Here is a 15,353-nt window from a genome sequence, read left to right as displayed (position 1 = left end):
TATATATATACATGACCAATGAGAAAAAAAGCTAATAATCATTAATGAAAAAATAACAACAATAACAGAATTTTGTTACAACTAATAACTATAATTGAGTAGGGGTGGAAACGGTTCGGTTCGGTGGTCAAACTAAACCGGACCGAATTTCTTAAAATGCGAAACCGAATCGAACCGAATCTCATATATGCGGTTTGATTTCAAATTCGGTTTTGGCATTTTAAAAAAATCTATGTTATATTCTTTTTTAATTAAAAACGGTTCGGTTTGGTTCAGTTTTGTTCTTTAAATTAAAAGCGGTTCGGTTTTAAATTTAGTTTTACTCTTTTTTTAAATATATATATTAGTTTAAAACGGTTCGGTTCAGTTTCAAATTCGGTTTTCGAAAGTGAAACCGAACCGAACCGAATTAATTTGGTTTCAAAATTTCTTCAAACCGGATCGAACCGCATTTTTCGGTTTCACTGAGTTTTCGATTCGGTTTGGTTTTTAAAAATGATCCGGTTTTTGCGGTTTGAATGACCACCCTTATAATTGAGCAAGTTTGATAAAAGTGCATATATTAAAATTGACTATAATTAAATAAATCTAAAAAAATATAGTGAAAATATTATTTTAACCTTAATTTTATTATAAGTATATTAAAAAAAGACGAAATAAGTAAACAGAATAGTAAAGAAAAATGGTGGGCATCGAGTGAAAAGTGAGAATAGGACAAAGAGGGAGACAAAGTAATTGAAGGGTGACATGATTTTACAAACATTAGGGCCACGTATACAGCAAACTAACGCTTAAATCACCACATGATTGTTCAACACGTCTCTTATATGGACACCAAACATTATCCCCTTTCATTTTCTTACCCTTATTTTTTAGTATTAAATTATAAATTCCATCCTAAAATTTTTAGGTGCTTTGTCCTCAACTATAAAAACATGTTTAATAATCTCTAATATTTTAGGTCTTGTTTGATAATCATCTTATTTTTTATTTTTATTTTTAAAAATTAGTCTATGAACACTATTTTCATCTTTAGATTTCCTTTTTTGTTATCTACTTTTTACCAATAATTTAGAAAATGAAATCAAATTTTGAGAATTAAAAAAAATAACGCTCAAAAAGTTGTTTTTGTTTTTTAAATTTGTCTAAGAATTCAACTATTATACTAAAGAAAAATGTAAATTATTATAAAAAAATGTGGATAGAATAGGCTTATTTTTCAAAAACCAAATGGTTATCAAATGGGGCCTTCATAATTTGAAAAGTTAGGTCCCGTTTAGCAATGATTTTATTTTCAGTTTTTTATTATTATTTTTTTTTTTTGTCTATTTTCTCTTCAGTTATATACTATGGAGTTCTCACGTTTTTTTTAGAAACACTTGAAATCTTAGTGAAATCATATATATATATATACGTATGTACATAATTACTTCTAGATATCTTTTTTAATTTTTAAAATTTGACTTTGATTTTAAAATATTAGTGGAAAATGGATAACAGAACAAATAAATTTATAAGTGGAAGTAGTGTTTATAAGTTTAATTTTAAATAATCAAATGATTACTAAATGGAGTCTTTATTTAAGACACATAAGTTATCAAATATGTGTTTCTAAGTGATTTTAAATATGATAAAAATAATTTTAACAATTTCAAAATCATTTCAAAATATACTATTAACTAGTTGAAACGTTATTGTATCTACCAAAAAGTGGCTTTGTTTGGTAACTATTTTGTTTTTGGTTTTTGGTTTTCAAAAATTAAGACTTTTTTTTTTTCTATTTTTTACAATGATTTACATATTTTTTAAAGTACAATGATTGAATTTGTAGCCAAATTTCAAAAATAAAAATAAAATTTTAAAAACTACTTTTTTTAGTTTTCAAAATTTGGTTTAGTTTTTTAAATTATTAGTAAAAAATAGATAACAAATGAAGAAATTTAGAAGTGGAAGTAATATCTATAGACTTGATTTAAAAAAAAAAAACAAAAAAAATGAAATGTTTATTAAACGAAATCTTAATGTTTAAATTTATCTATCTCTAACTATAAAAACATACAATTATTTTATTGGTGTAACAAATTATTGATTCGTCAATTCAATGTTAAATATTCAAACACTTTACAATTAACACGCTTTCACTCCATACATAGTAGAAAATTATTATTAATCAAATCGTCGCTTCAGAAATATTTTATTTATACTTTTATTATTTTTTAAAAAATAAACATATTTACTTTTAATCTACTTAGAATAATTGCTATGCGTAGTATTTTAAGGTCTAATAATTAAGTGTATAACAATATTTTTAAAAAATTACAAATATAGTAAAATCTATTTGTGATAAAACTCTATCACTTAATAAATCTCCATCATTGATAAATTTCGAGAACTAGATCTAAATTTTGTTATATTGGCAAATTCAAATTCTTTTGCATTATACTATATCTACAGACTCAATTGTTATATTTGCAACTGTCCCATTTATTTATTATAAGACATTATACTTTTATCCAATGAGAAAGAGAGATATCAACATAAATATAGTTAATTAATTTAAGATATTACAACATCGATTAAAAAATGCAAGGTCGAAATCCTCTGTCACACATGTCTTTGAATTATTAAAAAAAAAAAGGCTTAAGACTAAACTTTTAAATTTTAAAAATAAATAAACATTAAGTAAAGAAACTCAATTAAAGGGGGAAAAAGAGTAAGGTACTCAACAATATCCATATTTCCATATCACTATCCAAACGAAAAACTGCTATAAGACACTCAAACTTGAAAATAGTTTATCAAGGAGAACTTTAATCCATATAATAATAAGTTGACCAATGATTGACTTCATAATCTCATTATTATTATGTCGAAAAACTATATTATTATACCATGATTTGAAAGATTAAAAAAATAGACATAATATTCTCTGCAAAGTCAATCATTAACATATCTTTTATCACATTGAAAAAATCGTTCAGCCCCCTTATAATAATTAAACTTTATAAAGTTTTTGTTATAAATTGATAAGAAATATAAAATAATTCTCTCTTTCATAAAGACAATCAAGCCAACTTAAACTTTTCCATCTCTCTCAAACTCGCATGTTCAAATCTTCTCCACAAGATTGCAATATAAGATTCGCAAAGAGAGAGGATTAATTGAGTTAATCTTGGATTGCACCCAAATTTTATGCAGTCTACCCCAATAATAATATTAATAATAATAATAAAAAAAAAATTATCATATGTCAAATTATTTATTTCCATAAAAGTTCTACATTAACTAAATAAAAGATAACCATAAATTCATTAAAAAAAAAAAAAAAAAAAAAACTATCTCCAATGGTTTGAGATTTTTAAAGCAAAGTTGTGAGAATTTTATGCTAAAAGTAGATAATATCATAATAATGTAGAGATATATGGTGGTCCATTGTCTCAAACATTGTTGTTGTACGATTAAGGGAACAACAAAAAAGATAATGAAACTCAAGATAAACTAAAGTATTAAAAAAAGAAAGAAAGAAAAGACTCGAGTGTTGTCTGAATTTCATTTATAAATTTTTGTGCATTCTAGACATTTGCATAATAAAAATTTGCTATGTGACATTTTTTTTAAGGAAAATTATTATAAATGATAAAACTACTGGAAATATTTATACATAATAGTAAAATATCACATTGTATTCATGATAGACTACTTAGTCTATCGCAGTCTATCACGGTTTATTGTTAGACAGTAAAATTTTGCTATATTTATAAATATTTTATTTTAAAACAAAACTAAATAATTACCTTGCATTAATCATTATTGGACGAAAAATAATTACACCAACCAAATAAATATATACAAAGCAGATTTATATTCTTTCTAGAGACAAATTTACGCCAATTCTCAAGTATAATTCAAATGGGTGAAGATTTCAGTAGCATCTCTCATGAGTTCAAGATTAAAAAATTCACCTCAAATTTGCAATATTAGATTTCGAACGAACAAAAAACCAATTTACAATGAAAAATATTCATTAATAAGAACACCTTTAATATATTATTTTTCCAGTTTTTTTGTTCCTAAAAAAACACCTGTACATATTCAAAGAATTTCCATTATACAGCAACACAGCCATAATGGCCATCCTTGAAGGAAATAAAAAAGAAGAAGAAAGAAAAGGCCTCTCTAATTTAGAAATGGCTAACATATTTATATTTATACAGATGAAAAGGAAAAATTAGAATTAAGATTAAGAAGTTTTTAAAAAAGAAAAAAAAAATTATAGTCTATTATTGAGATCTGACGAAGAAAATACTCAACTCAGGGCCGGCCGCCCCATCAGGATTAATCAAATACAAAGCTTCAGAATCCTTAGATCCAACAACCCTTTCAAATCTGGCTCTCATATAAGTCAATTCCCCTTCCAAATTATCCTTCTCCGACGCCGGCGACGGCAGAACTCCGGCACCCATTGAAACGCCTCTCAAATGTTGCATAACATGAAGTTCATCACTCGACATTTGTTTCCTTCTAATCGAATACCCAATTTTCCTTCCATTACAATAAACAGCCCACACGAATTCCTCCATCACTTTCTTCTTGTGGCTCTTCGTCTCGCTCTCAAGCGCGATTCTCAGAATGTCGGACGCCATTTCTTTGTTCAGCGCCGCCGTCTGCATCGGCAATTCGATTACGAAAATAGGAAGACAATGAGGGTCTTCTTGAATCGCTAAGCTTACTCTGCCTTTACGGTAGCCGAAAATTGTGCCGGTGGTGGCGTTGTCTTTTAAAAGAGGTTTTCTGGGACGGCCGAGGAGGGCAACCATTTTGCAGCCGGAGGTTAACATTGGGAATAATTTGAACATTTTGAGGAGACCTCCGCCGGCGCTGGAGGCGGAGGCGGAGGAGGAAGTGGAGGAGGAGGATTTGGGGCGTTTGGAGATGTGGCGGAGGAGAGGGAGGAAGGCGGAATTGTCCATGAAAGGGCTGGAGTGAAGAGAAGGCATAATTATTGTTAATTAAGGAAAGGGAAAATTCTTTTGATTTGGTTGTAATTAAGAGAGAAGGGAAAGGAAATGGAGGAAGGAATAAATAGAGGGTGGAAGTTGGTTGTTGGTCATTCTTTGTTGGGGTTGTGTTGTGTGTGTCATTTGGAATCTTTCAAGTGGGAAAGGGCAAAAAGAGGAACTCCAACACAAAGCTCACTCTCAACTCTCACCTTCTTCATCCAAAACAACAAACTTCTCATATATTTGCCCAATAAAAATTTTTCCCATGATTTTTCGAAAAAAAAAAATGAATTAGGTACAGTCTAGATCATTGTCCAATTGAAAATAAAGCATAAAAAAATATGATAAATAGTTGTAATTATACTCTCAAATTTTTAAGGGCAATTAATTGATTTATAACTCTAAACTTTGAGCATTGTATCAATTTAAATCCCCAACTTTCACAATTATACCAACTTAAACCTTCCATTGTATTTTATTTGGATGCACTTATAAACGTTCAGAATTTAAATTGATATATTTGTGAAAGTTCAGGGTTTAAAACGATATAAAGTGGTCAAAATGAGCAAATATGTTCAATAAAAAAACGATTTATTCTTCTTCCACTATTCTTTTTTTTTCCTTAGGACATGACAATCAAATCTAGAGGTTTAAATTGATATAATTCTTAGTTCGGGGTTTAAATTGATACAAGTCCCAAAGTTCATAGTTTAAAGTGATACAACCTAAGTTTAAGGTTTAAATTGATACCGTTCTTAGTTTAGGGTTTAAATTCATACACTTATGAAAGTCAAAGATTAAATTGATACAACCTCCAAAATTTAAGGTTTAAATTGATATAGTTATTAGTTTAAGGTTTAAATTGATACAATCCCAGAGTTTAGAGGTATAAATTGATATTTGTCCAACTTTTAATTATCAAAATTGAACTCTTGAGCTTATACAGATATTAAAATTGTAGTTTTAAATTTATATAAACATTAAAATTAGATCTTCCAACTTATAAAAATGTTAAAATTCGATTCTCAAACTTACATAATTGTAGAAATTGTAGGTATTGTATGAGTTTGGAGATTCAAATTTGTATTATTTGGGGTTCAAATTATTGTAATTTTGAAAATATAATTTTCATATTTATATAAATTTAAAGGTTAATTTGTAAAATTAAAAGTTTGAGAGTATAATCGTAACTATCACATACTATAAAAGTGGATTTTACTATGGAAAAAAATAATTTTTAATCAAACTTTTTAAGAAATAAAAAAGGTTATGTGACCATCTTTTATTAAGTAATAAGTACAACGGAATCTGCATAATAGATGGATAGAGCTGGTATCAAGGTATTTTCTTTCGAGTGAGAATTGAAGGTGGGGATATTATTTTGTTAGAAATAATTATGATAATGGGAGGTAAAGGGTTGATGTTGACTGAGTTAAGTGACTAAAAGGAGAGTGGGATTGAATGCCAGATAAGATAAGGGGTGGGATCGGCCCACATTGGAAAAAATATATATATACACACATAATTTTATTTCTTATTCTTTTGGTCTCTTAATTTGAGAATTTTAACTCTAAAAATAATTAATTTTATTACTCTACCCTTTGTTATTATTTTGACATCTTAATTTGTTGGATTTGAAAAGAGCAAACATAAAGATGTTAGGCTAGTGGATCTGAAATAACATTAAGACATTGGAGAGAGCATTAAGATCTATTGTGAGGACGAATAAAAATAACACAACAAATTTTTTAGCAAGTCGATCTTGAAAAATGCACACGTGCAATGTTGTTTGATGCACTTTTTTTTAGCATGGTGAATTTGTGACATTGTGTTTGATTTTCTTTATTAGCTCCATTTGCTTTTTTGAAGATTTTTTTAGTGTACGAATTCTTAACTTTTATGCGGCTATTTTGTAGACGGAAGAGATTGTAATTAAATATGTTGGAAGCCATTCTTAACTGACTTCTAGGGGTTTTACTTTATTGTATAACTTAAACAACCATTTTTTTTACTATTCCATTGGTTTATTAGGAAGAAGCCCCAACAACACTGCAACAAATTGAAAGAAGGAAAGATCCAACAAGAGTTACCTCACCACCAATCCAAAAAGAAATAATGTCTGTTATAAATTTGTTGTACAAAATCCTTCAATGCCAATACTCAGCTGAAATCTGGAAACCAAAATATTCTTTATTTCCTCTTTTCTGCCCCTGATTTAGGGCTCCTCTGTGTGTACTTTCATAAGGCCATTAAGGCCGATTCAATAAGAAAAATATACATATCTTCTCTACCTATCGTTCTTATTCTTCCTTTGTGTGTGTTCCCTATCTTGGTATCATGCTATGGCTAACCCTTTTCTACTCAGAAATTCCCTGCCCACCAGAAACTTCACCAATCCACCATTCAATCGATTACTGAACTAGGTTACCTCTGTCAAGCTGAGTCAAAACAATTTTTTGCTGTGGAAAAATATGGCCATGTCGATCTTGCGTGGGTATAAGTTAGAAAGATACCTGATGGGATTGATTCAACGACCACTCATGCTCAGTCATGCTGAATCGGAAGACATAACAACTGCTAGAAGTTCATCAACAACTGCTGGACAAATGGAGGAAACCTCAAGCAGCTACCCCTCAAGGATTGCTGCATGAGCCGCAATATGAAGCATGACTAGTGGTTGATCAACTACTTCTGAGATGGCTCTACAACTCCATGACACCAGAAATAGCAACCCAAGTAATGGGTTATGAAACATCAAAGGACCTATGGGAAGTTGTTCATAGTCTATTTGGTATACAATCACGGGTACATGAAGATTTTCTCAGGCAAACCTTTCAACAAACCATAAAAAGTAACTTATGGATGGAAGAGTATTTAAGAATCATGAAGAATCATACTAACAATCTTGGGCAGGCTAGAAACCCTGTCATAACACGAGCATTGGTGTCACATGTGTCTGCTAGGTATGGAAGAAGAGTACAATCCAGTGGTAACAACTATTCAAGGACGGTCAGATATATCATGAAAGATATGCAAACTGAATTACTAGTGTTTGAAAAGAGACTATAACATCAAAACACTCAAAAAGTGACTATAAACTCCAATCCTGCCAATGGAGTTAACCAAAATGCATCAGTCAATATGGTGAATAGTAGAAATCATAATGAAAACCAGAGGTCCCAAGGGAGTACAAACAACAACAACAACAACAGACAAACCTCAAATGGTCGTTTCTTTAAAGGCAATGGAACTTCAAATAGAGGTTGTGGCGGTCGTGGAAACTGACCAATATGTCAGGTATGTCGAAAATATGTCACTCTATAGATTACTATTATCATAGGTATGATCGAGAATTTGTACCCAATATAAACTCAAATAAATGAGGAAGTAGTGTGTACTCACACGGCAACCCATCTCTCCCTTCCCCTACTGCCTTTATGGCAAATCAGACCAATTATCCAGTATTTTCTCAACCTGATATAGTAGCCGACCCCAGCTAGTATGCAGATAATGGAACATATAGCCATGTCACTTCCGACTACAACACTCTAGCCAATCCAACTGAGTACACAGGTAATGAACTTATCACCGTAGGAGATGGGAATGAACTTATTATGTCTCATGTGGGTGACTCTAAGTTAACTACTAAGCATGCTACCTTAAGTCTTCAATAAAAATTTAGTCAGTGTCTCCAAACTTACAAAAGATAATAACATTTACATTGAATTCCATGATTCTTACTGTGTTGTTAAGGACAAAACTACGAGAGATAGTTTACTGAAAGGGGTGCTTAAGGACAGATTATACCAACTTCAAGATGCCAAAGATCATTTAGTTGGGTTGTAGCAAGGAGCCACTGGTAAAACCAAACCAGAGTACACAAATAAAGGCACCTCTACCTTGAGTTTATCTAATATAGGCATCAATGTCAATAACGTGGTGACCAAAACCTTGTTACACAAACATCTTGGCAACCCACCGTTAACAATCTTAGAGTTTTTAATCAAGAAATATAATCTAAATGTTAAAGAGAGGGATATCACTCAGTTTTGTGAAGCGTGCCAGTATGGCAAAGTTCATTCCCTACCTTTTCCCCTTTCTGAATCAAAAGCATGTAACAGTTTCGATCTTATACACTCAGATGTTTGGGGACCAGCTCCTATGTTATTTAGAGAAGGATTTCACTACTACATTATATTTATGGATGATTTCAGTAGATATTTTTGGCTATATCCTTTACGTTAAAAGGGTGACACGCTAACTTCCTTCAATCATTTCCTTATTATTGTCAAAATTCAATTTAATTCCACCATGAAGGCCCTGCAATCTGATAATGGAGAGGAGGGAATATGTCAAATTACATAAAATGTGTCAACAACTAGTGGTGGAATCTCGCTTCACTTGTCCATATACCTTTTCAAAAAATGGCCTGGTTGAATGCAAACACCGTCATATAGTTAAAGTTGGTCTCACACTACTTGCTCAAGCCTCGTTGCCTCTTTATCTATGGTGTGATGCCTTTCAGACTGCTATTTACCTCATCAATGGTCTTCCAATGCCCCTACTCAAAGAAAAATCCCCAGCTGAAATATTACTAAGAAAACCACTTGATATACCATCTCTAAAAACATTTTTGTGTGCATGCTATCCTTGTCTTCGATCATATAATCAACATAAGCTAAGTTTTCAATCAGAAAAATGCACATATTTTGGGACCAAGCTTGTAAAATAAAGGTTATAAATGTCTCAGGCGAGATGGCAGAGTAATAATATTAAGACATGTTATTTTTAATGAAGGGGACTTTTCATTTCATCAGGCATCAAATAAACAACATCTTGGTAATTTTTTTCCCTACATATCTGATTTCTCTAATCCGTTTGTTCCTACTGTTTAGGTACCTATACTTCATGTGCTTCAATTCAGCCTCAAACCTTTTGTCAACCCAACATAAGCTCTACTCCACCATAAAATACTTATCCTCATCCCACTCCTGATAGTCCCAACTCCCTGCCTATTGATCCTATAATCCCTGCTAATCCATCATTCCATCCCCCCACCACAAAATTCAATACCATAGAACCATACATGCACAATCCACATGACCAACAACTTCATTCTCCTCATTTTCATCAAACACCTACTCCTAGTCCTGACATGTTCACACCTTCTTCCTCCTCATTAGGTCACCACATCCTCACAAAGAATCTGTTCCCTCCCCCTACAGCCTCACCTAATTCTACTACCCCTGCTCTTAAATCTCCAACCTTCAACACAGACCAGTCTGCTTCCACCTCTCATACTCCATCTGATAATCAAAGACTATTGCAACTTTCACATTCTATGATCACACGAGGAAAAATAGGTATATTTAAGCCTAAGATTTGGACAGTGCAAAAAAGTACAGACTGGTCACTAACCGAACCTACCATAGTAAAGGATGCTCTAAACACTCCACGATGAAAGGAAGCCATGGATCTAGAGTATATTTCTCTCCAAAAGAATCAGACCTGACAACTTGTACCTCCATCCCCCTCCATGAATATCGTAGGTAACAGGTGGATCTTTAGAATCAAATGGAATGCATATGACACAATTTAGAGGTACGAGGCCAGACTTGTGGTCAAATGATTCCACCAAATTCTTGGGATTGATTTCTTTGAGACATTCAACCCTGTTACTAAACCATCCACTATTCGAATCATACTAAGTATTGTAGTCTCAAAAGGATGGTCCATCAGACAGTTGGATTTTAACAATGCCTTCCTCAATGGAAAGTTGGATGAAACGGTGTATACGCAACAACCTCCAGAATTTGTTAACTCACAATATCTAGACTCTGTTTGTAAACTTAATAAGGCAATTTATGGCCTCAAACAAGTTTCGAGAACCTGGAACAACACCCTAAAATAAGCTTTAGTCGCATGGAGATTCTACAATTTAAGGTTAGATTCATCCTTATTTATATATAGATCAAAGATTGTCATTATTTTGCTATTAGTTTATGTTGATAATGTGATAATTACTGGAAATTATGGGGCTATGATAAGCAGTATAATCAAGCTTCTAGATGTACAATATTATCTAAAAGATCTGAGCTCTCTAAGCTATTTTCTAGGCATCCAAGTTCATTATTTAGAATATGAAATCCTATTAAATCAAGAAAAATATGTAAATGACCTACTTGACAAGCTTGACTTTTCTGATGCAAGTTCTACACCCACACCCATAATTCTAGGCAAAACTTTGTCAGCTCAAGATGGATCTCCTTGGACAATCTCTTTCTGTACAGGAGTACAATTGGTGTGTTGCAGTACCTAATAATGACACGCCCTGATATATCATTTGCTGTCAACCATTTAAGTCAGTTTCTCCAATGTCCAACTACAAGCCATTGGCAAGCTATTAAAAGAATTCTCAGATACATCAAGGGCACTCAAAACTATGGTCTACTGTTCCACCCTAGCTGTGATCTATTAATCAGTGCTTACTCCGATGCAGATTGGGCAGCTAACGTTGATGATCGACGATCAGTTGCTGCATATTGTGTATTCCTTGGAGGAAACCTTGTGTCTTGGTCATCCAAGAAACAAAATTTTGTGGCAAGATCAAGCACCGAATCAGAGTATAGAGTGATTGCTCATGCCTTAGCTGAACTGATTGGATTAACCAACTATTGCAGGAAATTGGGTTTGTGCCATCTACACCTCTTGTGTTGTGGTGTGACAATGTCAGCGCAAAAGCTCTTATTGTAAATCCTGTATTCCATGCCTGTACCAAGCATATTAAGATAGACATACACTTCGTATGAGATCAAGTTCTAGCTGGCAAGCTTGACATTTACTATGTTCCATCAACCGATCAGATTGCTAACTGCCTTAACTAAACCCCTTGCACACAATTCTTCTTACTGAGATCCAAACTCGGAGTAGTCAAACTACCCTCTCGTTTGAGGGAGGATATTAGGAAGAAGGCCTAACAACACTGCAACAAATTGAAAGAAGGAAAGACCCAACAAGAGTCACCTCACCACCAATCCAAAAAGGAATAATGTCGGTTATAAATTTGTTGTACAAAATCCTTCAATGCCCAATACTCAGCTGACATCTATAAACCAAAATATTCTTTATTTCTTCCTTTTCTGCCCCTAACTCAAGGCTCCTCTGTGTATAAGTTCATAAGGCCATTAGGGCCGATTCAATAAATAAAAAAAAAAATACGGATCTTCTCTGCCTATCGTTCTTCTTCTTTTTCCTTTGTGTGTGTTTCCTATCTTAGTTTGCTTTTAGTTATAAAAATCTTGACATATAGTCGTTTTTCTTTGTACATATTTAATAGCTAAATATTCAAATCAACAAATCACGGAAATTTCAGAATAAAAAATATCTAAAGATTTAGAAGGGTAGAGTTTAAAATAGAAATGTTGAGACATTCAAATATATAGATAAGATTAAAGGCTTGTAGATTAAATGTACATTGTACATTTTGGCCGAAGTTGAAATTTAAAATGATAACAGAAAGTTGAAAATTAAATCGAAAAAAAATGGGGGCAGTGGGAATTGTTTGGCATGTGCTTTCACTGATCATTACGTTTTGAATCAACATCATGAGTTGCTTTTATGCTTTTTCGAAACCCATAATAATAATAATAATAATAATAATAATAATAATAATAATAACAATAATAATAATAATTGAGGTGCAGCTCATTTTCCCACCCCAAAGCCATCCCACTACCTCGTGATTTTCCCATGGAAATTTCTCTTCCTTTTTCTAGTTGCCTTTGGGACTTTTTTTTTTTTTTTTTTCTTCTTTCTTTCTTCCTTTAGGTAACACCCTTTTTCTTTTTCTATGTCAGATCCTAGTCTTATCGCTAATAAAAAAAAGCCACTTTATCCAACTCTACAAATTTAATTTTATTTACGTACACCCAACTAGAATATATATATATATACTAATTCTATGTTTACTAATTATAATAAAATTTCATTAACAGATCAATCATAATAAATTACGATCACAAAAGTAATTAGATTGGTTTTTTATCACATTTACTTAAGATTATAAATCTATCACATTTACTATTACTGTTACCAATTAGGATCAAATATTAATGATAATAAATAACTATAATAAGAAAAGTGACAAATTCATAATTCTCATGTTGTAATAGTAACAATAATAGTAAACATAACGATAACAGTAACGGTATCAGCATAATTTTCAAATGCAATTGGATTGAGTACTCTCCATTTGTCAATCAATTTACATTTTTTATTATGAATTTGAAAATGAACCCAGAAGTTAGATTGGGTATAGAACACAAGTAAATAATACTAAATGTAATAAAATGATACCTACCTTTCGAATCACTATTGATTTATTACATTTTTATGAGACAAAAGTGACCTAACTTAAATTATAGGTTTGGAGACAAAACAATAATCAGTGTCTCAGAACATCTAGAGCAACAATATCTCTTTGTTGCAATTAATGTAAAAGAATCTAACAAAAATTAATATTTATAAAAAATAATGGTCCTTGTAATAAATTGTTGGTCTAGTTATGAACAATGACATCTTACTTAACCCACAAAAAAAATAGAAAAAACCCAAATTTTCAAATATAAAAAGAAAAAAAGGGATAGAAATGGGGCTTTTGAATTGATGGAATTGAAGTGTGATTTCAACATGAGCTTCCTTCTTTGGGATAGTGCCTACTGACTTGAACCCAAACCAAATCAAATCAAACCAGGCACATGTTATCAAAGTCTTGATTAGACTCGCAAAATAATAATTAAAAAAAAAAAAAGCTTATTTCTTTTAATCATAATCAAAATTTCCATTTTTGGGTAGATTTTGAAGATCAATTTTTGAACAGTTATGCACTATTTCGTCTCCCATTCATGATAAAAGCATAGAGTGTAGGGTTACTTTTTTCTTTTCTTCATATTGCTATAATAATGATATCACTATTATTATAATACTAATGATATTTTGTATGGATAACACAAATTTTGTATGATTAATGCCATTTTTCGAAAATTTCAAAATAATGAAAAATGATCCTATGTCAATATTAGAATACATTAACAGTGAGTTAATTATCTATATTATCTCTCGATCATCATTAACGAGAGTTCAAAGTGTAAGTGCAAGTGAGAGAGCGAGGAAGAGTGCTATAGCGGCCTTTAATTTTCACAAACAATATTAAAATTGAGGAGAATCACACTCTTAAGTATATCCTAATAATGATATAAAGTCATATTTTATTACTTTCGAATTTCGAGGCAAATGACATTATGATTGAAAAATAAAAGTCATCTCTAAAAAGAATATCATCTTTTAAGGGTGTTCAAAAAATTCGATTATCTGAAATACCGATCAACCAAATCCAACCCATGTGGTTTGAGTTGTATTATCAACTCATTTGGATTGAGTTGAGTTCAAATAAATGAAAATTTTATGGGATATGTTGGTTTATAGGTTCATCTAATATAACTCAAACTAACTCGAACCAACCCAAATTTATTATTAACTTTATAATATATTTTTATTACTTATAATACAATTATTTATACATATATTGATTTAATTCTAATATTTTTTTAATAATTTATTTTTTAACAACTCTTAAAAGTGGTTTCTTTGCACTTTAGAAAGAAAATTTTGACTATATAAATTGAAATTGAATTGTTAATCTTAATTCAATATATGAAACTAATTAATTTAGATTTTTACATATTTACTTTGCTTCTTTTTAGAACAAAATTTTAAATAAATGACCCAATTAACCCGAACCAGCCCAACCCAAATATTTCATGGTTGGGTTAGGTTGTATTCATTTTTTTAATAAGTATTATTTAGATTAAAAAAATTTACAATCCGAACAATTGATTTGGATCTAAAAAGTCTTTCAATCCAACCTAACCCATGGACACCTGTAATTTGATAATGTTGAGGAGAGAGAGGGGGAATTTTTCATGTAAAAATAAGGTGGATTTGTGTTTAGATATATATTGATGAGTTGAGTGAGCTGAAATTATTGTAGGTTTTGTTGTTGAAATATGATGAGACTGTTAACTCTTTCTTTGTTTCTCTCTTCTAGTGACTGTCTATTTCTTTACACTAATTATTTCCAAGGCTGCCATTGACATCATTGTCTTCTTCCACCAAACTCTTCTTTAATGCATAACACCTATTTCTATATCTACCAAGTTTAGTGGTTTAATTTGTGTCATGAATTTTTAAGCCAATTAACAAGGTTGGGTCTATATATGTTGGTACTTCCAAGTTCAAGTAAATAAATCTTATCACAAAGTTAGGGCTACATGTTCAATTAGTACGTTGGAAGTT

General features: G+C 31.2%; 2 protein-coding genes across 2 annotated transcripts; one reads left to right on the top strand and one right to left on the bottom strand.

Annotated features, from left to right (window-relative positions):
• Positions 1-4,263: 4,263 nt before the first annotated feature.
• LOC120086344 (protein MIZU-KUSSEI 1) lies at positions 4,264-5,173 on the bottom strand. Its single transcript, XM_039042954.1, has one exon. The coding sequence runs from the start codon at positions 4,995-4,997 to the stop codon at positions 4,281-4,283; it is 717 nt and encodes a 238-aa protein (XP_038898882.1). The 5' UTR covers positions 4,998-5,173; the 3' UTR covers positions 4,264-4,280.
• Positions 5,174-11,321: 6,148 nt separating this feature from the next.
• LOC120084964 (secreted RxLR effector protein 161-like) lies at positions 11,322-11,753 on the top strand. Its single transcript, XM_039040775.1, has one exon. The coding sequence runs from the start codon at positions 11,322-11,324 to the stop codon at positions 11,751-11,753; it is 432 nt and encodes a 143-aa protein (XP_038896703.1).
• The last annotated feature ends 3,600 nt before the right edge of the window (positions 11,754-15,353 follow it).

Source organism: Benincasa hispida, chromosome 9, assembly GCF_009727055.1.
Source record: "Benincasa hispida cultivar B227 chromosome 9, ASM972705v1, whole genome shotgun sequence".
NCBI lineage: Eukaryota > Viridiplantae > Streptophyta > Magnoliopsida > Cucurbitales > Cucurbitaceae > Benincasa > Benincasa hispida.
This window is presented reverse-complemented; position numbering and strand designations above follow the sequence as displayed.

Coding starts and splice junctions, on each gene's coding strand:
- LOC120086344 (XM_039042954.1), bottom strand. CDS start 4,997: ATGCCTTCTCTTCACTCCAGCCCTTTCATGGACAATTCCGCCTTCCTC.
- LOC120084964 (XM_039040775.1), top strand. CDS start 11,322: ATGACACGCCCTGATATATCATTTGCTGTCAACCATTTAAGTCAGTTT.